Source organism: Oryctolagus cuniculus, chromosome 7 (assembly GCF_964237555.1).
Source record: "Oryctolagus cuniculus chromosome 7, mOryCun1.1, whole genome shotgun sequence".
NCBI classification, from domain to species: domain Eukaryota; kingdom Metazoa; phylum Chordata; class Mammalia; order Lagomorpha; family Leporidae; genus Oryctolagus; species Oryctolagus cuniculus.
In genome coordinates this window covers 60,125,333-60,147,873 of record NC_091438.1, presented here as the reverse complement: position 1 = coordinate 60,147,873, position 22,541 = coordinate 60,125,333, and the positions used below count along the sequence as shown (strand labels likewise).

Here is a 22,541-nt window from a genome sequence, read left to right as displayed (position 1 = left end):
GTTCCTCTTGCTCGCATCCTCTCCTCACCCCCTCTGACCGTGGCCCCTCCGCTGAGCCCGCCGGAGACCTCCTGGCTGCTGTCTCCCTCCCTCCTGTGCTGTCTGTGGCTCTTGCCTGGGCAGCCCTGCCTCTCCCGCCGCGCAGCCCACTCCTGCCCCCTGTTGCGGCCTCCCTTCCTCCCTTGCGGAAGACTCTTCCTCTTCCCTTCGGACCTGGGCCCGAGGCTCTGCTTCTCCCTGCTCTACATCCGCAGTCAGCTCTCTTCCCGCCAGCACTCCCGCTGCTGGCCAGTTACACCCGTAGCCCAGCCCACTGCAGACTCAGCATCACCTCCAAATGTCCTGAAGACCCATTCAGCTCACCCTGCAGGAACTAACTAAAATAGTTATTTATTTGAAAGTGTTAGAGAGAGAGGAAGAGAGACAGAGACACAGAGAATCTTCCATCTGCTGGTTCATTCCTCAAATGGCCACAACAGCCAGGGCTGGGCCAGGACCAAGCCAGGAGCCAGGAGCTTCATCTGGGTCTCCCACATGGGTGGCAGGGGTCCAAGTACTTGTGCCGTCTTCTGCTGCTTTCTCAGATGCATTAGTGGGAGTGGAGCAGCTAGGAGCTGCAAGCCGCCGTGGCTTAAGCCATTATGCCACAATGCTGGTCCCAAGAACTAATGTCTTGATCTTTCTCTTTCATGTCCACATACCCATTCCTCTGCCACTACTCCCGTCAAAACCTGCCCAGGTGTGCAGGCCAGAAATGTGGCCATTGCCTTGGCCCCTCCCTCCCCAGCATCCCTCTCTTCCAGCCCATTCCCAAGACCTTCTTGTTCTTTTTTTTTTTTTTTTTTTTTTTTTAAGATTTATTTATTTGAACATCAGAGATACAGAGGGAGAAGGAGAGAGGAGATATCTTCTGTCTGCTGGTTCATGCTCCAAATTGCCACAGTGGCCGGGGCTGGACCAGGCCGAAGCCAGAAGCCAGGAGCTTCTTCCAGGTGTCCCACATGGGTGCTGGGACCCAAGCATTGGGGCTGTCTTCTACTGCTTTCCCAGGCCATAGCAGAGAGCTGGAGCAGCCGGGACTCAAACCAGTGCCCATATGGGATCCTGGTGCTGCAGGCAGAGGCTTAACCTATACCACAGTGCCAGTCCTTACCTTCTTGGTTTTTCTTGCTAAAGCCTCTCCCTCAGTACTGCTGGAGCCTAGGCAAAACCAAAACCACCATCGTCTCCCCCCGGACCCCTCCCTCTGCGCTCCTGTGGCATCTCCGCTTTAGGAAATGCACGTCTGAATGTGTCCCTCCTTCAGACCCCTCGCTGGTTTCCCGGATTAAGTGGTCTTTTTGGGAGTGGAGACAAGGATCCATGCAAGCCCTCCCTCCGCCTCCCCTGCCTCCTCTGTGCCACCCCACCCATCCTCACTGCTGCAGCCACCCCGGCCCCTGCCTCTTCCCTCCCTGGTGGCCCGGCTTCCATCGCCTGCCAGGTGCCAGCTCCAGGATCCTTCCTCTCCGAGCCCCGGACAGGCTCTCCACAATGGGCACTGCGTGCTTGGCCGTCACAGCCCTCGTCACAACTTAGTGTCTATTTGTGGGATCATTTAAGCAGCGTCCATCTCTCCAGCTAGACCGGAACTTCCGGAGCGCCGGCACCTGCTGCCTCTGCTCCCCTCGAGGAACAAGCAGAGAAAAGGAAGTGGATGCAAAAGGGCTCTGGGAGCTAATGCATGCGCTACAGGTGCTGGGGCCTTGCTGTCCTCAGGTCTGAGGGCAGTGGGGGCCTGGCCGGCAGCCGCCTCTCTCTGGCAGTGTCTGGGTTCTGTGCTTGGAGCAGAGCGTCGGAGGGGCGGGTCTGTGACCTGGAGCATGTGGACGTGTGAGAATGAATCTTGGGCCCCCCCCTTTTTTTTTGTGCCAGGAAAAGAGAGATGAGACCAGAAGAAGGGAGAAGGGTGTGTGTGTATTACCCCACAATCTGGGGCAGGGAGGTGTCAGTGTGTCTGGGCTCTGAGCTGTCATGCACTGTTGTTTGGGCTGCTCACTGTGCAACTCCGGGAGGCACCATTCATGACACAGTCTAGGAGAAAGGCTCTCCCGAGAGCTGTGCACTGCTCAGCCACAGGTGATGGCCTTGACCATGGTCCTTGGGCGGCAAGTTCACAGTCAGCGATGACGGCAGTTGAGATGCGTGGAGATCTCACCGCGTACGCACTTGGCGTGTATCTCTTCCTCCCTGGGCTTCACCTTGAGGCATCTGCAGCTGGCACTCCTGTCCCCTGTGTCTCTCGCAGGGGGAAGCTGAGGACTTAGGTGAAAGCCAGGGTCACACGGCCGGAGCTCGGCGCTCTGCCACGCTGCCTCTGAACCCTGCTGAGGCTGAGGAAGGGGGTGCGGCGGGACCCCCACCCCAGCGGGATAGGGCCATCACCTCTGTGTCTCTTCCCTCCCCCTCCCCCCAGCTGGACAAGATGCTGGACCCGCAGGTGTGGCGGGAGGCGGCCACACAGGTCTTCTTCGCCCTGGGGCTGGGCTTCGGCGGCGTCATCGCCTTCTCCAGCTACAACAAGCAGGACAACAACTGCCACTTCGACGCCGCCCTGGTGTCCTTCATCAACTTCTTCACCTCGGTGCTGGCCACCCTCGTGGTGTTCGCCGTGCTGGGCTTCAAGGCCAACATCATGAACGAGAAGTGTGTGGTCGAGTAGGTGCCCCCACGCCCCGCGCTCAGGTGGGCGGTGCATGGAGGGAGGAGCCCCCCCCAGGGGGGGTGGGGCTGACAGGTGGACGTCTCCATCTCCATCTCCAGCCCTGGACCACAAGTTCAGAGATGGCTCTGTGCCTGGCCCGTGGGGGTCCCGCCTGGGTGTCTGGGGGTACCTCTGGTGGCTCACCTCCCTCCCCCCACCCTGCCCCGCACCGTCTCACCTGGCTCTGTCCCGCTTCGTGCTGCAGGAATGCCGAGAAGATCCTGGGGTACCTCAACTCCAACGTCTTGAGCCGGGACCTCATCCCGCCCCACGTCAACTTCTCGCACCTGACCACCAAGGACTACGCGGAGATGTACAACGTCATCAAGACCGTGAAGGAGGGCCAGTTCTCAGCCCTGGGCCTGGACCCCTGCCTCCTGGAGGACGAGCTGGACAAGGTGAGGGCACAAACCGCCCTTCCCAGGACAGGCCACGCTGACTCACAGGGAGTCCCGCGGGACTACTGTGTGTCCCGAGGGCGGGTGGGAGGAAGGCGAGGTGCCGGCCAAAGCCCAAGCCCGAGGTACGCGTGGGTCTCATGAGGAGTGACAGTTTGCATGCAGTGACCACCCTTTTCACTGAACTGGCTTCCTGTGCACCTGTCACTCACTGCCATGGTCACTATGCGCAAAGTGTCTGCCCTTTGACCCTCCTGACAACTGGCTCTGTCATTTAAGTTCTTTCTGTCTGACACATGAGTGGCCTAGAAGTGGAGGGGTTCGATCACAGTCTCCAGTGGAGGGGCCGGAGCTCGAGGCCAGGCAGTCTGGTCCCCTTCATACTTCTGCCCCTCCCCAAGCCGTACCCACTGCCCCAGTGACCTTGAGCCCCTGAGTTGGGGACAGAAGAAGCTGCCTTGTCTTTCACACTAGGCCCAGTTGTGGCCACTTGCTATTTGTATTGCACCCGGAAGGTTCTGGAGACCTGGCTGGAGCCAGGGCCCACAGGGGGCGGAGCCAGCTCACATCAGACTGGGCCAGCCCCACCCTTCTCCATGGTTCCGGGGAAATCTGCTGTCCCTGAGCCGAAGCTTGAGTGCTGTGACAAGTTAGCTCCACCGACCCAGCACCGGCCTTGTGCTGGGGGGCTGCACCCTGAGCCCCTGATGTCTTCCCAGGGGATTGAGAGCAGAAGAGCCCATCCCAGGGTCCCCTTGCTTTGCATCAAGGCCTCGGGAATTCCACACTCACCCGGCCGGGACACCGTCCCCCAAGGTCATTGGCTTCATGGGACGGCAGGGAGGGCCGTGGTGGCCCAAGTGTTGAAGCCGTGGCCGTCCACCTTGGCTGTGCTTTATTCAACCTCAACACCCACAACCACCAAATCAACTTTCTAGGGATGAGACCCAGGCATCACTTTTGTTTTTGGAATGTGATGGATTTAGTTGAGAGCTGGAGAGAAAGAGAGAGCAATCACACACTCCCTATTGCTGGCTCACTCCCAGGGGCCCCAGGGGCTGCTGGAACTCGGGAGCCAGGAGCTCCATCCAGATCTCCCAAAGGGGTGGTAGGGACCCAGTTATTGGAGCCATCACTGCAGTACTGTCTGGAGTTCAGAAGCTCAGAGCTGGGAGTGAGCGCAGTGTGGCTGGAGCAATCAGGGAAGACATCCTGGAGAAGGAAGATTTTGAGCTGAGCAGGTTTCTGAGTCATCCCAGGGTCTTTGTGCAACCTGTAGATTCCAGATACCCCAGGAAGACTCTTAAGATGTATTTATTTACTTAAAAGGTGGGGCTACAGAGAGAGGGAAAGACAGAGCTCTTCCATCTGCTGGTTCACTCCCCCCAAATGGCCACAAGAACCCAGGGCTGGACCAGGCAGAAGTCAGGCGCCCAGAACTCCATCTGGGTCTCCCACATGGGTAGCAGGGGCCCAAGCACTTGGGCCGTCCTCTGCTGCTTTCCCAGGAGCATTAGCAGGGAGCTGGATGGGAAGCAGAGCAGCCGGGACTTGAACTGGTGCCCACATGGGATGCTGCTCACCCTGCTTTGCTACGCCGGCCCCTCTGGGAGACTCCTGAGTTGGGCGCAGGCTCTCCCCAGGGCATTCTGCTGCCCGCCGGAGTTTGAGACCCACTGGCCAAAACCAGTGGGATTCAGGCGGAGGTGGGGCTCCCTCTGGGAGAGGGAGTGTTGACTTCTGAAGCTCTGAGGGCGAGGGAAGGGGCAAGGGTCCTGGGGAGGGGCTGCCCTCACTCTGCCCCACCCTCAGTCCGTGCAGGGCACAGGCCTGGCTTTCATCGCCTTCACTGAGGCCATGACGCACTTCCCTGCCTCCCCGTTCTGGTCAGTCATGTTCTTCCTGATGCTCATCAACCTGGGCCTGGGCAGCATGATCGGGACCATGGCGGGCATCACCACGCCCATCATCGACACCTTCAAGGTGCCCAAGGAGATGTTCACAGGTAACCCCTCCCTGCAGGCTGCCCCCTTGGGCAACGGCCAGGCTGCGGCTCTCCCTGTAGAAAGACTGGGTTCTGACCGGGCCATGCCCCAGAACTGGCTGGGCCCCCTTGGCACGAGCCCTGCAGAGCCAGGGGGAGGAAGCCGCTTGGAAATCTGAGCCAAATCAGAGCCAGGAGACAGGGCTTGGTCCAGGGTTCACTCGCCCTCTCTCCAAGGGCACGGTGCCCTGTCTTAGCACCAGCCTTGTACCTCTATCACTCCCAGGCCTAGGCAGCCCCACATGGGCTGATCTGGGCTCCAGGTGGGGCTGCCCCTCACCTGTGTCGGGGACTGGTTTCTCCAGGTGGAGAAAAAGACTGGAAACCATCAGATGAATCATTTAAATGAAATGGAGCATGAAGTGGAGCACCTGCTATGGGCCAGGCCCTGTGCTCGGGGCAGGGGGGCATGGGAGAAGACAGGAGAGACAAAGCCTTCTTTAGGGTGCTGTCTGCCCAGCCGATTGGGAATCCCTGTGCAGGGCTCGGCTGCTGGAGGGTGGGCTGCAGGCCTGCTGTGGGAGGGCTGTCCTGGGGCCCTGCCCACCCCGCACCTTTGCCCCTACACCGGCCTCCCCGGCTCTCTGTAGTGGGCTGCTGTGTCTTTGCATTCTTCGTGGGGCTGTTGTTCGTCCAGCGCTCCGGAAACTACTTCGTCACCATGTTTGACGACTACTCGGCCACCCTGCCGCTCACTGTCATCGTCATCCTTGAGAACATCGCTGTGGCCTGGATCTACGGCACCAAGAAGTAAGGGGCGCAGGGAGCGAGGAGGAGGGACCGGTGGAGGGGTCGTCCCGTGAGGACTCCCTGGTGGGCCCTGTGTCCACAGGGCTGCCTGTGAAGGGGACGGGCAGCCATAGAATCAGAGAGGCCGAGCCCAAAGTGCCCTTCTAGATCACTTCGGGAAGCTGAGGTTTGGAGAGCGGACGCGACTGGCCAAGGCCAAGGAGAGGCAGCGAGAGGGCCTGGGAATCCTGGGTTCTGGCTCTGGCATCATCTCAAATCGCTGTAGATAACCGGGCGCCTGCCCCAGGTGCCAGCTCCCTGCAGAATTCTGTAGCGCTCGCTGAGCACTTGGCAGCTGCGCAAGAAGATCCTGCCCTCAAAGATCTCATAGACGTCGGCAGCACAATTCACAAGTTTTTTAAAAAGATTTTTAAATTTATTTTATTTGAGAGGCAGAGTTACAGAGAGGCAGAGAGAGAGAAAGGTCTTCCATCCACTGGTTCACTCCCCAAATGACCACAATGGCTGGAGCTGAGCCAATCCAAAGCCAGGAACCAGGAGCTTCTTCTGGGTCTTATGTGGATGCAGGAACCCAAGGACTTGGGCCATCTTCCAGTGCTTTCCCAGGCCACAGCAGAGAGCTTGATCGAAAGTGGAGCAACCGGGCTTGAACCAGAGCCCATAAGGGATCCCAGCACTGCAGGCGGAGGCTTGGCCCACTATGCCACAGAGCCAACCCCAGAGATTCACAATTTTTAAAAGATTTATTTATTTATTTATTTATTTGAAAGTCAGAGTTACACAGAGAGAGGAGAGGCAGAGAGAGAGAGAGAGAGAGAGAGAGAGAGAGGTCTTCCATCCACTGGTCATTCCCCAATTGGCTGCAATGGCTGGAGCTGTGCCTGTCCGAAGCCAGGAGCCAACAGCTTCCTCCAGGTCTCCCATGTAGGTGCAGGGGCCCAAGGACTTGAGCCATCTTCTACTGTTTTCCCAGGCCATAGCAGAGAGCTGGGTCAGAAGTGGAAGTGGAGTAGGTGGGACTCGAATTGGTGCCCATATGGGATGCTGACACTGTAGGCAGCGGCTTTACCCACTCTGCCACAGCGCTGGCCCCCACAATTTTTAAAAAGCATTTGTTGATTTAAAAGAGAGAGAGAGAGAATCTTCTACCTGCTGGTTCACTCGCCAAATAGCCACACCAGCCAGGGCTGGGCCAGGCTAAAGCCAGGAGCCAGGAACCCCATCCAGGTGTCCCTCCCACATGGGTGCAGGGGCCCAAGGACTTGGGCCACCCTCTGCTGCCTTCCCAGGGGCATTAGCCGGGACCTGGGTTGGAAGCAGAGCAGCCAGGACTCAGGAATCCAATGTAGGATGCTGGCGTCTCAAGCAGCACCTGCCCCTGGAGTCACAATTTGTAGGCGTGGCCTCTGTCCCAGGTTTGGGGCCATGGAGGCTAGGAGGGTTCAGCCCTAAGAAGGGGTCGCTCTCACGGCCTGAGCGTGGGGCAGACCTCCACTCGCCATCAGCTCCTTGCCTCATTCAAGGACAAATCTGTGCCTCTGGAAGCTGAAGGCCCAGGCCCCTCCAACTCACCAATTCACTCAGTCTGGGCCGTCCTTGGCCTCTTGGGGGCTCACTGGCCCAGTGACTCTCCAGGATGTCTGAACCTGGTGTTGGAATCAGGGCTGGCCATGGGAGCTCCCTGCTTCCCAGGAGGGAGCAGGCAGGACAGGGAGTGCTAAGAAAACCATCTGTCCCCTGAGTGCACCCTGGGAGCCGGGGTGGGGGGCAGCACCTTGCTGGGATGGGCTCTGGCTCCCTGAAAGACACCTTCAGCCACCTGCTGCAGCCCTGGTGCCTGTGCTCAGAACACCAGGGTGAACGCATGAGGCACAGTATGCAGGAGCACACGGAGAATTGCACCTGCCCTCTCCATCCACAGGCTCCTCACCCATGGATCCAACCAACCACGGGTCCTCTGGTCCAAATCGTAACGCTGCATCTGTTCTGAGTGTGCATGGACTGTTTGGTTGGTTGCTACTCCTGCGACAGCGCAGCAGAACAAACGATTCAGAGCCTTGGCCTTGTGCCAGGTGCCACAGACAACCTAGAGACGGTTTAAACTAAGTGTCTGGGAGGACGTGTGGGGGTCTGTACAGGGGCTCAGCACCCTCAGATTCTCATGTCCCCTGGGGGTTCTAGAAGCAACTCCCATGGATACCAATCACAGTGAAGCGAGTAGCAAAATGCCATTCAAAAACCCAGATATGGTACTTTATTTTTACTGGCTAAAGCGACAATTTGTAGGTGTGGGTCTAATAACAATGGGGATTTTGAAACAGTGATGTGCATACATGATGTCTCTAGGTGTTCAACAATTGTCCTGTGATTTGATGTATTGGTGACAAAGTTGCAGGTGCAGTTACTACTACTGTGGTTGTCTGTACATAGTTTGGAGAGCAATGCTAGATTTCAGTTAGCTGTAATTGAGGTAAAGATGATTATTATTGTTATTATCATTATTTTTTGCTCTTCAAGTGCACACAGCCTGCATGCCCCCAGGACTTTTCCCTCCCACCCCATGGTTAGAAACCGCTGCAGACTTGGAAGGTGCAATTTTACCCCTTCTCCAGCAGGGGGAGTCTCGCACCAGGTCGCTGTGAGGGAGCCTGAGGACCTGGTGGGTCTGACCTGTGGTTATCACATCTCTGGGTAGAGCGGGTGTGATGTAGTCACAGAAGGCCAGGGAGGATAGCAGAGCCTTCCGGGGCCAGCCAGGCTCTACAACTCGACTGCGAGGAACAGACGAGGCTGGGGTGGGAGGGACTAGCCACTGAAGGCTTTCAGCGGGAGGAGGCTGTAGGGGAAGAGTGAGGTGCATGGTGGAGATGCTGACTGTGGGTCCCTCTGCTGTGCCCGGCAGGTTCATGCAGGAGCTGACGGAGATGCTGGGCTTCCGGCCCTACCGCTTCTATTACTACATGTGGAAGTTTGTGTCTCCACTGTGCATGGCTGTGCTCACCACAGCCAGCATCATCCAGCTGGGCGTCACACCCCCTGGCTACAGTGCCTGGATCAGGGAGGAGGTGAGGACCAGGGCCCTCGTCTTCCCAGGCTTCTCCGCGACGGGGGCAGGGACAGGGCAGCTGCCACATGGCAGGTCCTGCCAGAGGTTTTGCACACCGAATCTGTGATCTTTTACCAACTCACAGAGAGATGGCATTATTCCTGTAGCTCCAGTGGGGGAACTGAGGCTCAGAAAGATTAACACAGGGAGGGAGGGAGAGAGAGAGAAAAAGGAATTGCCTGCCCATCTTACAGGTGTAGAGACCAAAGTGACCAGCTAAACTCAAGTGGTCCCCTTCGATGACTGCCGTCTGCTGGCGCCAGGCCAGGATGGCGAGAGGGGAGGGGAGTGGATGGGTGTGGGTGAGGGCAGGGAGGGGCTGCCACGGAGGGGCTGGGAAGGTGGAGGCCGGCCCAGCACCGAGGGCAGGGCAGCCCTCACCACCGCCCCCCGCAACCCCAGGCTGCCGAGCGCTACCTGTATTTCCCCAACTGGGCCATGGCGCTGCTGATCACCCTGATCGTCGTGGCGACACTGCCCATCCCGGTGGCGTTCGTGCTGCGGCACTTCCACCTGCTGTCCGACGGCTCCAACACCCTCTCGGTGTCCTACAAGAAGGGCCGCATGATGAAGGACATCTCCAACCTGGAGGAGAACGACGAGACTCGCTTCATCCTCAGCAAGGTGCCCAGCGAGGCGCCCTCCCCCATGCCCACCCACCGCTCCTATCTGGGGCCTGGCAGCGCGTCGCCCCTGGAGACCAGCGGCAACCCCAACGGACGCTACGGGAGTGGCTACCTCCTGGCTGGCACCCCTGAGTCAGAGCTGTGACCACTGCCCCATCCTGCCCCCACTGCCTCTCCCCTCGTGCCCAACCTGCCCCCCTGTGTGGGCCTGGTCTCTTCCTCCAATGTGGGCACCAGGCCCACTGCCCAAGGAAAGGGGGGCTGTCCTGCCCCATTGCCCACCCCAGCTCTGGCAGACCCTGCTCTCTAATCCTGAGCAGGGGCAGGGAGCAGCTCCGTTCCTTATCCAGGCCCCTGACCCATCTGCCCCACTGAGGGCCTCTCACCAAATTGTAGCCATGCAAGGTGGGCAGTCCAGCAGTCCTGGCTCCCAGTGGAGGTGGGGGCGGGGCTCCAAGTGGCCCCTGAGGAGCCACGCCACCCTCTCCCTCTCCCTCTCCCTGCACCTGCCACTTGTGGTTCTCAGATCTGGAGGGGACCCCTGAGCTGCCATTGTGATGGGGGGTGGGGTGCAGAGAGGTGTCCGCTGGCCCGGGATGAGCACAGGGACCATCACCCTGCCCATACCTGGCTGGATTACTCCTGGGCCGAGAGGCTGCTTAACTGGCCGAGGGTGGGGATGGGCGTGCCAGGGGGTGGGGCTCAGGCTGGAGAGTCAGAGTGCAGAAGCCAGGTTCTGTCCTTGCCCACCTCGGTGGGGGCTTGGCTTCCTCCCCGTCCCTGCCCCCAGCCTGGAGCCCAAGAGAGGAGAGGTTTCCAAAGCACAGAGTGATGGTTCCGAGCACAGCATAGATGTTTTGCAGCACAACTGTGAAGCATACGCCCCCTGCCCTCACCAGGCCCCATTTTCTCTCTAGTGGCAGCTTCCCCTGGAACAGGGAGTCCTGGAGTTTTCAGGGGCTCATCCCAGGAAGCCTCACTCCTGGGGAAAGACAGATTTTGGGGTCCCATCCTTTCTTCTTGTTGCACAAGCACAGACCCCCGGTGTGCACCTGACACACGAGCACGTTGGGAATGTTTCCCAAGCCTCCCCCGCCTGCGCTGGGCAGTGCTGTGTGCTCAGGAGGCTGCCCAGGCCAAAGGTTCAGCTTCTGCCCCGAGGCCTGGCACCTGCAGGGGACTACACTTAGCAGCATCTTCACTCACTCATACTTTCAGGGCCTCCCCTGGGGCAGGGGCTGCCCTTGGAGAGCGTCTGGGAAGATTCAGAACCTGACTTGAGAGGAAGCATCTGTGGAGAGATAGATGGATGGATGGACAGGCGGATGGGTGGGCTGATGGATGGATGGACAGATGGATGGGTGGGTTGATGGATGGATGGACAGGTGGGTGGATGGATGGATGGATAGACGGATGGGTGGGCAGATGGATGGATGGACAGATGGATGGGTGGGTTGATGGATGGGTGGGCTGATGGATGGATGGACAGGTGGGTGGATGGATGGATGGATAGACGTATGGGTGGGCAGATGGATGGATGGATGGACAGATGGACAGGTGGGTGGATGAATGGGTAGATGGATGGATGGGTAGGTAGGTAGATGGATAGATCGATGGATGGATGGATGGGGGAAGGAAGACAGGAAGGAAAGAAGTTAAAAAGGGAAGAAGGAAGGAGAGGAGAGGGGAGACAGGCCAGCTCCACCTTTGAGAGCTCTGGTGGGCAGGGCCAGCACAGGCCAGTGCCAGGCCGGGGCTCCTCACTAAGGGCACAGCTGTGGCTCTGACTTCTGTCAGCACCAGGAGGGAGAGACGAGGCCCAGCCCAGAGTCCCTTGCCCCACTCGCCTAGCCCGGGAGGGTTTGTGCCCCTCCATCACCCTGCTCCTCCTTCCCCCATACCTTCCTTCCCCCCTCCAGCCCTCTCAGCCTCACCTGTCCATCCTGAGTATTGGGGAAGGGGAAAAGGGTCACCACACTGCCTTGGAGCGCTGTCTCCTGCTGTGGGCCCCTCCCTCACCTGCCAACACCTCCCACCGGGCCCCACGCCTAATCCCGGCAGAATTAGCAACAGGAAAAGCAAGGCAGCGGGAGAGACTCTGCTATGTATACTCTTCGCTATATTCTATTTCTATTGTATATTCAATCTGTACATGTGGGTGTAAATGCTGTTAAATGACAAACCCAATATTATACTGTGGCTGGTGAACTATTTTCATCCTCAGTGCTGTACAGATCTATTTTCATTGTATATTTGATATATTTTTAATTTTGTAGCGTGTGCTGGGCCGGGCCTCAGCCGCCAGCCTGCAGGAGAGGCTGGGCGGGGGCCACCTGCTTGCTCACTGTGGGCTCTGTTGCACTTGTTGAGGCCTTCGCCGTGGGCCGGGCCCTGTCCTGGCTGCATCTTTGCCATGTGTTAGACGTAGGGCCCAGAGCTTGGGGTGCGTGCGTGCGTGTGTGTGTGCGCGTATGGTGTGTGCACATGTGGGTGTGGCTACGTGTAGGGTGCTGATTTGTGACTCCCTGTGTTCACCACCTTCCTGCCCTTCTTCCTCCTCTCAGCCAGGTAGGGTGAGACCTCAGCGTGGGGTCCCCCGGGGGAGCTCCTGCTATGGGGAGAGGCATGAACTCTGTGCTGGTGACTCAGTGTCTCCCAGTCCCCTTCCACCTCGCTGGAGGTGCCAGAAACCAGAAGGAGGGCCTTGGCAGGCAGTGGCCAAATGCCTTTGGCTGTTCCCAGTGGACTCACAGGCTGCCCTTGGGGAGGAAAGGGTCGGTCTTGACCCTTCAGTGGACAGCTCTACTCGTTCTTCAGGGGAGCCCAGGGCAGATGGGGGCACCCAACTTGCTGCGATCCTGGAGGGGCAGGAGGTGGCCGGGGAGGGCCAGGCTCCTGTGTCCCTGTCCCAGTCCCCTCTAGCCCCACTGGCTTTGGTGCTGTCCGTGCAGTGCAAACCAGGAGGCAGAGGGGATGCCATGGTCGTGTGTCACCCCACATGGGCAGGGCAGGGACAGGGCCAGGACTAAAAGGGTGCCCCGACCCTTGACCCCTGGCCCTGCCTGCCTTCCAGCCCCAGTCACCAGCTTCTGGCCCAGGGAGCCAGAGGTAAGGGGAGTAGACAGGTGGGGCACACTAGATAATGCCAGGGAGGGTGGCTTCTACCCTCCAGCAATAAATCTGCACGGACTGCTGCTTTCCTAGTGCCAGGGGCGCCCCTTGAGTCAGCCTGCATAGGCCACAGGCTGGGGGTCCTGGGCCCTGTGCGGGCCTGCAGTATCCCCAGGCAGGGGGCTGCTCTCTGCCCTTGCTCCCAGCTGCACACGCCCTGCCCGAGGACTCCCCACTGTGGAAAAGAGAAGCAAGACTGAACAGGTTGGACTGCACCTGCCCCGCGTGCAGCATTGAAACACAGGGGTCAGGTGTCCCTTTACTGGGGCCTGATGCCTGGTACTGGGGGCAGAGAGCCCGGGCTCCCTTCTCATCACAAGCTCTGCTTTGTATAGACCCAAGCACACTTGCCAGGCCATCACTCTGGGTTCAGAACAGATCAAGTCCATGGCTGATCAGAGTCCTGGGTCAGAACCACTCAGCCCAGGGGAGAGGACGAGGCACTGTCACCCCCCAGGGCCCCTCTTTCCTCTCTCCCTCACCATGGTGTACAATAAAGTGTCTGTTCTTACCAACCACTCAAGCTTGCCTTTCTTACCTGCTCCTGGGGCCTAAGACAGAGGGACTGGGGGAAGCTGAGGGAAGCTGTGGGGCAAAGCCTAAGCAGGCAGAGGCCTGGCAGTGCAGGGCTGGGGCGGGAGGCACACGGGGGCATGGGAGCCCGTTGGCCATTGCAGCAGGCCTGAGCCCACATGTCAGATCGACCACTACCTTTGCAGTGTCCTTTGTGCAATGGATTTTTCTAGGTGAGGAGAGTGAGGCTCTGCCCACTGTGAGGATGGCTACCCCTGTCAGTAGAGCACAGGAGGGGGTGCATGGAGGCACATCTGGGGGGAGGCAGGGCTGGGAGGGTGCTGATTCCAGGGGTCTGGCCCTGGGGGGGAGTCCCCCCCCAGTCTATAATGGTGCTGCCCCATCGAAGACACATACAGCCCACCACCCCAAAGGAACCTCCATCTTCTGCCATGGAGAGGAAAGTGTTGTTCCAGGAACAGCCAGCAGATGGCGAGAAAACCTCTCTCCAAATTTTAACCCAGTCATGCTCCAATCCACCACCTGTCTTACTCCTTCCTAGTTAATTTGTTGAACAAACATTTATTTAAGACCCCTCCGCAGAAGGCTCCATGCCAGCCATGTTGGTGCCGCCTCCTGAGTTTTGCGTGACTCCAGATCTCCCCACAAACTCCCTGTGCATTTCCCAGAGAGTTTCCTGCTGTGTGAAAAATCCCTCTTCCAGGTCAATGAGTCCTTTGGCTGCAGATAGTGTTTCTGGTTGAAATGCCAACCCTCCTGCCAGGAGGGGCACACAGACCCAAGAAGACACAGGACAGGAGTCTTGCCAATCCACCCCAGATCTGCTCCAAGGCCCACACGGACGCCTGAAACCATGGAGATTACCAAAGGCCGTGTGGACTGTGTTGAACTTTAATACTGTGATGAACTTTAATGTCTCAGTTAGGCACAGTAAGAGATAACAACAGCTAAAAATAAAACAGGATAGTTACAGCAACAGAATGTAATAAAAATCATTTTCCTCACGATGTTTATCATGATAAAAACAGTTTTATCACGTCTGATGTTTCTGGGGTCAAGGAGTTGGCGCAGGACTTCTCTGAACAACTTCTCAGTGCAATGAGGGTCACGAGCTGGAGGGCCCAGGGCAGCCCCTCACACACTCCTCAGGGAGGAAGACTACAAGCTTGGCTTCTGCAGGCACTGCCAGCCAGCGTGAGTGTCTACGACCGGCCTCTCCACAGGACTCAACGCCAGTGGCCAGACTTCTTACCTGATGGCTCGGGGGGCCCAGAGACTGGTGGAGGTAGAGGCAGGAGGTAGAAGCTGCCAGAGTCTTAAGGCCTAGGCCTGGGAAATGGCACAGCCTCATTGCCATCATAACCTAATGGTCACAGCAGCCTCGGCCCAAATTAAGGGGAGGGTAAACAGTTGCCACTTGTTGATGGGTGGGGGCCAAGATTTGTGGCTGCCTGTATGATGGGCCCATCCTGGGGGTCATCTATCACTGGCATCTAGATGAAAGCCAGGTCCTAGTGGGACATCATCTTAGAGACCCAGAACGGGGCCACACACACAACAGGTGAGTTCTGATAGGGTGATGAGTGGCTACACTTGGGCCCTGGCACGTGCTGTGGTGCAGCAGGTAAAGCCATTGTTTGCAGCGCCCGCATGCACTATCGGAGTGCTGGTTCAAGTCCTGTCACCTCTGCGTCTGATCCAGCTTCCTGATGGTGCATCATGGGAGGCAGCAAATGATGGCCCAAGTGCTTGAGCCCTGGCACCCACATGGAAGACCTGGATGCAGTTCCAGGCTTCTGGCTTGGGCCTGGCCCAGCACTGGTTATTGTAGGCATTTGGAGAGGGAACTAGCAGACGAAAGATACCTCCCTCCCCCCTCTCTGTCATTTTGCCTTTTGAGTAGATGAAAATAAATAAACATTTAAAAGAAAACCAAACTTGGGCCCTGGCCCTGGGTGGACGGAGCAGGCAGGGAGGAAGATGAGAGAGCTGACAGCTGCTTCTGCTCCGTATCAGCCCTGGGGCAGGTGGCATGAAGTGGTTGGAATCATGAGTCTGTCACCAACCTTGGGAAACCATGTAACCCTCTGAACCTCTGTGTTCCCACCTGTGGAAGGAGGATGGCAGTGAAATCTCTTCCTGAGGAGATGTTGTAGAGGAGAAAAAATGAACTTCCTCTGTAGTGCCTACTGGAATGCGATACAGAACTCTGAAGATGGGATCACAACAGGTGCTCATTAAACAGTAACTTCCTTTCTCTTGCCTGGAGATGAGGGGATGCGTCAGCTTTTTGTTACTACAACAAAATACCCAAGTCAAGGTGTTTGTGAGGGAAAGGGATTTATCCAGGTTCTGGTGGTTCACAGGCCAAGATCAAGTGGCCCCACTAGTTGGGCACCTGCTGATGGCCTTCTTGCTGTTGAGTCCCAAGGCGGCAGAGAGCTGTCTCACAAAGCCACCTGGACGTAATCATGTGGCTCCATCCCAGTGACCCAACGTAACTTAATCACCTCCTGAAGGCCCTCCCCCCCGCTCCTGCCAAATGCCATAACTGGATTCCAGTTATGTAGCAGTAACGTAAGACTTTAGGGATCAGATCTTCAACCCAGGGCCTTTAAGTGGCATTTAACATCCAAACTAATCCAAAGCGTGGTATGGTGCGATAAGCATGTCTCCAGGAGCTATCTAAAAGGGACAGTTTCAGTCACCACCCAAGGAAGTCAAGGAAGAAGTGAGAAGGCACCTTTGCAGGGGAGGGGTGCTCGGAGTATGATTACCTTGTCCCCCCACCTGCCACAGCCAGTCAGACAGACAATCCTACCCAGCTCCAGCCATGACGACCTGGACAAATGCTGAAGGAGTCCACAGCCCACAGGCAGGGATGTGGCTGGTTTTTGGGGTATCTTGTTAGAAGAAAAGGCCACGGATTCTTTTAACACATTTCCCATCAAAAAGTGGAGTCTGTGCCCCTCGTCTGAATCTGGATGAGTAATGTCGTCCCTCGCCGACTGAGCACGGTGGCAGTGGCTCCCATGGCCACATGGGGAAGGGCCACACAGTGTTCTAGGCGCACAAGTTCTGGGAGTCACCAGCTACCATGTGAGAAGTCCAGCCACTCTGAGCCTGCTTGGCATAAGAGGCTGTGTGTTTGCGTGTGCTGAGCTATGACTGGAAGGCCAGTGTTGACGGGCAGCCACATGAACACACCAGGTCAAACATCTAGCCTGGGGACAGGCATGGCGCAGCAGTTAAGCTGCCACTGTGACACCCTCATCCCATACCAGAGCACCTGGTTTGAGTCCCAACTCTATTTCCAACCCCAGCTTTCTGTTCATTCAAACCCTGGAAGGCAGACGGTGATGGCTTAAGTAGTTGGGTCCTTGCCATGTGGAAGACCCAAAACGAGTTTTGCCACCCATTTGAGAGATCTGGATGGAGTTCCAGGCTCTTGGATTCAGCCTGGCTCAGCTCTGGTTATTGTGGGCTTTTAGAGAGTGAACCAGGAGTGGGAGATCTCTCTCTCTCTCTGCTTTTCAAATAAATAAAAATTAATTTAAAATAATGGTTTACATAGCTGAGCTCCAGCTGTTTGCAGCTCCTGTTCACACCCAGCCTCAAGCATGAAGATGCTGGGGTCGCACACTGAAGCACTGGTTCGAATCCTGGCTGCTCTACTTCTGATCCTCCTCCCGGGGAATACTCCTGGGAAAGTAACGGAAGATGGCCCAAGTGCTTTGGTCCCTGCCTCCCATGTAGGAGACCTGGATGGTATTCCAGGCTCTTGGCTTTGGCTCAGCCCCAGCTGTAGGGAACATTTGGAGAGTGAACCACTGGAGGAAAGGTCCCTGCCTCTCCCTCTCCGTCACCCAGCCTGCAAATAAATAAAAATAAGCCTTAAAAAAAAAAAAAAAAAAGGAACTGTCCAACAGTGCTCTTTCTAACTTCCTGACCCATAAAATCATGAATGAAAGAAAACATGGGGCCGACACTCTGGCATAGCAGGTAAAGCCACTCTCTGCTATGGCCTGGGAAAGCAGTAGAAGATGGCCCAAGTCCTTGGGCCCCTCACCCACGTGGGAGACCTGGAAGAAGCTCCTGGCTACTGGCTTCAGATAGGCGCAACTCTGGCCATTGCGGCCATCTGGGGAGTGAACTACAGGAGGAAGACCTCTCTCTCTCTCTCTCTCTTTCCTCTCTCCTCTCTCTGTGTAACTCTGACTTTCAAATAAATAAATAAATCTTTAAAAAGAAAGAAAGAAAATGTCTGTTAGATTTATGCCACTACCAGGCATTTGGAGACTATTTTTTTTTCATAGCAAGATTAGTCAGAATATGGACCTTAGCAATGGTCTGTCCCAGCACTTTTATGTGAGAGGACTTGCAAAAGTCCCTGGAACTGGAAAGAAAAGACAAGCCAATTTTGGTGCAAAAATTTTTTGAAATGGATGAATAGTTTTTCCATAATACATGTTTTCCACAAATCTCCTGAAGATCGCTTGCAAAACAATCGGAGAACCTGAGGCCCAGAGCGGGGAAGAGAGCTACACAGAACCCCAACAACCAAGCAGTGGGGAGCTGGGGCCAAAACCCGGCTTCCTGACTCCCAGCCCAGGGCACTTCTGCCACTCCACAGAGGACTCACAGAAGGGGCTCCACCCCCTCCCTGGGCCACGTTAACTCCACGCATCCAGCATGAGTCCAGTATCTGGGTGGGGGCCCAGGATGGCGCTAGGCAGCAAGAATGTGCAAAGAAGGGTCAGGTTAGGCAGGGGAGCGTTGTAGTCTGACCTGGAGTGCCCCCCGCAGGCACGGTCAGGGCAGGCGGTCGCACTGCTGCTGTTTTGGCCACCGGTATCCCTGGGGGTGGGGCGGGGAAACACCCAGGAGATGGGGAGAAGACCGTCTGTCCCCCAGTCACAAACAACCCATTAGGAAAGCTCCACCACAGGCCCAGCGCCAGATTCAGGGCAGAAAGACTCGGTGGGTGTGGCCCTCGGGCCCTCTTCCTCCAGGCTGGCAGGAGTCTCGCTCCTTCCGCCCTGCCCAGGGCTGATGCAAGCCAGGCAGGACCCCGGGCTCTGTGAGTAGCAGAGAGGAGCTGGAGCTTGGCCACTTCCCCCTTCCCCAGGACGCTGCTGGAGGGCACCAGGGCCAACTGCACAGGAGTGAGCCACTTTTTCTGGAAGTTAGCCCAGGTGGGAGGAGTCTGCACTTGTCTAGACAGAGACATGTTGGTGCCGAGGGGTCTGGCCAGCCGGGTGCCCAGCTGACCCATGTTTGGGGGCTGTGGGACACTCCCTGGACCCAGCAGTCTTGAGCAAGGTGGCCTCTGGGGGTCCCCTGAGCTGGCTGTGGTTCTGTGGTTCCCAGGCACTCTGTTCTACATGTGGAGGCCGTGTGGGCTCCCATATCATCATCTGTCTTTGGCCCGATCCCAGCCCCAGCTCAGTCTCCCACAGTTCGCTGCACGTGTGCAGGCCTGAAACTCCTCGGGGAGAATGTGCCTGTGAGCTGGCACTCAGGTCCCGTCCAGCACTATGACTCCAAGTCTCTGCTTTATGAAGCCCTGAGTTCCAGCAGGGCCAGAGCTTGGGTTCTGTACCCTTCTAGTATCTTCTGTGTCAGAGCAGACCCATCAAAGATCATCTCTGGGGGCTGGTGCTGTGGCTTAGCAGGTAAAGCCACCGCCTGCAGTGCCGGCATCCCATATGGGCTATGGTTGAGTCTGTGCTGCTCCACGTCTGATCCAGCTCTCTGCTGTGGCCTGAGAAAGCAGTGGAAGATGGCCCAAGTCCTTGGGCCCCTGCACCTACATGGGAGACCTGGAGGAGGCTCCTGGCTCATGGCTTCTGATCAGCACAGCCCTGGCTATTGCGCCCGCCTGGGGTATGAACCAGTGGATGCAAGACTTCTCTCTCTGCCTCTGCCTCTCTGTAATTCTGCCTTTCAAATAAGTCAATCAAATTTTTTTAAAGACCATCTCTGGTGTTGCCCAGGGCTCCCAATACAATTTCTCTGGGATTGTCACAGCAACCCAGGCCTGCCTTCAGCCTGTGGCAGCACGGCTCTCCCTGATCTCCCCAAGGCCTCGACTGCTTTGGGCTGCTTGGCTTTCCCCAAGGGCCCTCCCAGGAAGGCTCCCACATTGGATTGGAGCCTGCAAGTCTCGCAGGCTGCTTGGGGGTGGCAGTGAGAGGCAGGATAAAATGAGCTGATAAGCAAACTGGAGCCTCCAGCCCTCTTTGCTGTCCCTTCTCTTCCCCCTCCATGAGAGAAAAGGCCCCATCACCCTCCACCCCTGTGATGTCTGATAAAGCAACTCAATTAACTGGGGCTGGGAGGGAGCAGGGCATGATGGGAAAGGATGCTGGCTCCTTGGCCCAGGGACCTGCAGGAGGTGAGGGGGAAGGGGTTTGGTCCCTGGCAAGGGCTGGAAGGCCAAAAGTGGGGACAAGAGGACCAAAGGATAGCACTTTGCCTTGGGAGCCATGGAGTCTGTTCCTAAGCTCAAGGCCCTCCAAAGCAGGTGTGTCCCAAAGAAGGAAGGGGGAGGACAGACCCTGCCCCCTCAAAGAGCTGAGCCCACATAAATCCCCCAGAGGGGAAAATGAAGGGTAAGTGGCTTCACTTTCAGGCCGCCAGCATCACAGTGGCAGGATCGGCCTCAGCACTCAGAGGGTGGGGTCCCTATCTGAGGGTCTCCAGAAAGGCTCAGGTGCTTGGCATTGTTGCTCCCTGTCCCCCACCCCAGCATCTCTCTGGAATCAAACATTGCCCTGTCTCCCACTCCCCTGGCCATATCCCTGGGGGGAAGAGGGGAAGCCCATCGTAGCTGATACCTTGGTGTGAACTGGTTCCCAGACAGATGTTTGTCGCTACAGCCAGAAGGCACCAGGGCACCCAGGAGAGGAAGGTGGAGACAAGGTGAAAAGGGTTCGAAGAAGCAGCTCAGGAACTGTGGCTGCCTGTGGCCTTGGCTGAGCTCGTGAAGTTACCGAGGTCTTGAAGGAATGGAGGAGGAGAGAGGAGGCAGAACTCCTCTCAGCCTGGGAGCCCTGGGGTGGGGGAGGTATCCCTGGCCCCAGAACCAGCAGCAAACCCAGAGTCAGGACCCAGACCAGCCCCTTTCTCCTCCCCATCACAGCCCAGAGCCAGGCCCTCCGCACACCACCAGGGGGCAGCACCCTCCCACCCGCAGCAGGCAGGAGGCCCTCCTTCCTGGGCTGGTTGTTTTAGGGGGATAGCATGACCTCACAGACACAGAATTGATGCAGAAAGCCCATGATGCCCACCACAGCACACCGACGCCCTGAGCCAGCCTCAGAAGGCCCAGGTGACACGTTACCCCCTAGCGCTTCAGCAAGCAGGGAGGCTTCTCCCCTCTCCTCTTGGTGCACCGTTACCCCACTGCCCCTCCCAGCCTGGGTCCTCCGACTTCCCTCCCTCCCTCCCTTCCCTCTTTTCCCTCCTGGCCTCCTTTCCTCCTCCCCGACAGCTTCTCCATCCACCTGTTCCCCAGGTGCTCATCGCCGTCCACAAGTACAGCACACTAGCAGCCGGGCGGACGGATGCGGGGGGAGGGTCTGTCTTGTTGCTGATGTATTTCCGGTGCCTATGTAGTAGGTATTCAATAAATATGCATTGAGTGAACAAATGAGTCAGGTGTGGGATTCCCCCTCCATTTTTCCCCTCTCTCAGGATGACAGGCCAGCCAGTCTGAATGGAGAGCAGGGGAGAGACCCCCAGGGGGGTCTCTGGGACTTGTCCAGAGGAGACTTTAAGGCTATCATAACAGTGCATGCTTCAGTACCCTTGGCGGGGTTCTGTCAGCCACTGTCCAGCTTCCAGCCAGTCCTTGGGTATCTTCTTCCCAGCGGAATTTGGGATCTTTCTTTGTACTGCAGCAAACTCCAAGCCTGTGACTCTGAAAAGCAGACATCAGCTCCAGGAAGTGGGGAGGACTGGACACAAGGGGTCCCAGCAACACATGTGTTTCTGACCACAGTCCAAAATGATACCCCTACCCTTCCTGCTTGTTAGTACAGCTCATCAAAGATCATCATTATTTTGGCTTTCTGACCTCATTAACGATGAGATTGGTGCTTATAAAAGTTCTGTGCATTTGCAACAGGCTTTAGACCTTTCCCGAGAGTACACTAGCCCCCATCTTGGATACCGAGGTACTGTCTAATTTGGAAATCAGGGCATGCCCTGGTGTCCAGGGCAGGTGTGTCAGTTACATTGCATTTCCGCCTTCAAATCTTCCTTACCTCATCCAGATAGACATGGAAGCAGCCTGGAGCTGTTAACAATTTTTAAAGATGCTGAAGACATTCTGGACTTTAAAAAAATGAATCTGGAAATTGCTCTTGGGCCAGGGCCAGTGCAGTCAGGCCGGTGCCTAATGTCTTGGGCATGGCAGCTTCTCAATCACTTAGCAAACAGGTTTCTTGGAGGCAAGCACTGTGGGAGCTATGAAATGAAAAAGCAGCCTGAGGCCTGGAGGAACTCGGGGTCAGCGAGGGAAAGAGGAGACAAACAGGCAAAGTCAAGTCGTAATGAGTGGAGCAGTGCTGGATCTGGGAGGGGGGTCCCAGGGCAATGCTGGATCCGGGAGGGGGCCCTAGGGCAATACTAGTTTCGGGAGGGGGCTGCAGGGCAGGAAAGGGCACTTCGCACGCTGTCCCCAGGACTACTATGAACCAGGAACAGCTGCAGCCTAAGGGTCTTCTCCAGGGCCACCTGCCCCACACCCTGTAACATCTTTCACCATGGACAGCGCCACAGCTGCGGTGTCTTCCACCTAGCCCAGGAGCTGCTTCACTGCCCAAGGCTACCGTCTCCCATTCCACCGCGGAGATTTTGGTGGCTCTGAGCCTCGAAGGGTTCAACCGGAACTCCAACGTGCTGGATGGAGGCACAGTGGTCAGGAGGCCCCACCAGGATCTGTCTCCTCGAGGCACCAACTCTCCACGCTCCCGGCTCCCCGGCCTCCAGTCATCCGCAATGAAACGGCAACAATGCAACCAGCCTGGCGGGGAGGGCGCAGCACAAAGAAGCGGGTGCAGGTTAGAGGTTAGAGGTCGAGAACGCCTCGGTGTCGCCCGGGCTGCAGTGGGAGGAGCTGCGGGCTAGGGGAGGCGGGGAGCGGGGCCGAGCCGGGCGGGAG

General features: G+C 57.2%; 1 protein-coding gene and 1 long non-coding RNA gene across 2 annotated transcripts in view; one reads left to right on the top strand and one right to left on the bottom strand.

The window, feature by feature from the left end:
- SLC6A17 (solute carrier family 6 member 17) overlaps nt 1–13,356 on the top strand; it is a 53,590-nt gene extending 40,234 nt beyond the window's left edge. The window contains exons 7-12 of the mRNA XM_008264719.4: nt 2,456–2,697; nt 2,949–3,141; nt 4,954–5,146; nt 5,776–5,935; nt 8,838–9,000; nt 9,444–13,356. Of these exons, the coding sequence (XP_008262941.2) occupies nt 2,456–2,697; nt 2,949–3,141; nt 4,954–5,146; nt 5,776–5,935; nt 8,838–9,000; nt 9,444–9,812 (1,320 nt within the window). The 3' untranslated portion in view covers nt 9,813–13,356. The remainder of the gene's footprint in view (nt 1–2,455; nt 2,698–2,948; nt 3,142–4,953; nt 5,147–5,775; nt 5,936–8,837; nt 9,001–9,443) is intronic.
- A 7,598-nt stretch (nt 13,357–20,954) lies between these two features.
- On the bottom strand, nt 20,955–22,403 carry LOC103350100 (uncharacterized). Its single transcript, XR_011390534.1, has 2 exons — nt 21,643–22,403; nt 20,955–21,296 (listed from the first exon to the last, which is right to left on the bottom strand). It is a non-coding gene; the product is annotated as an uncharacterized lncRNA (long non-coding RNA).
- Between the last annotated feature and the right edge of the window lie 138 nt (nt 22,404–22,541).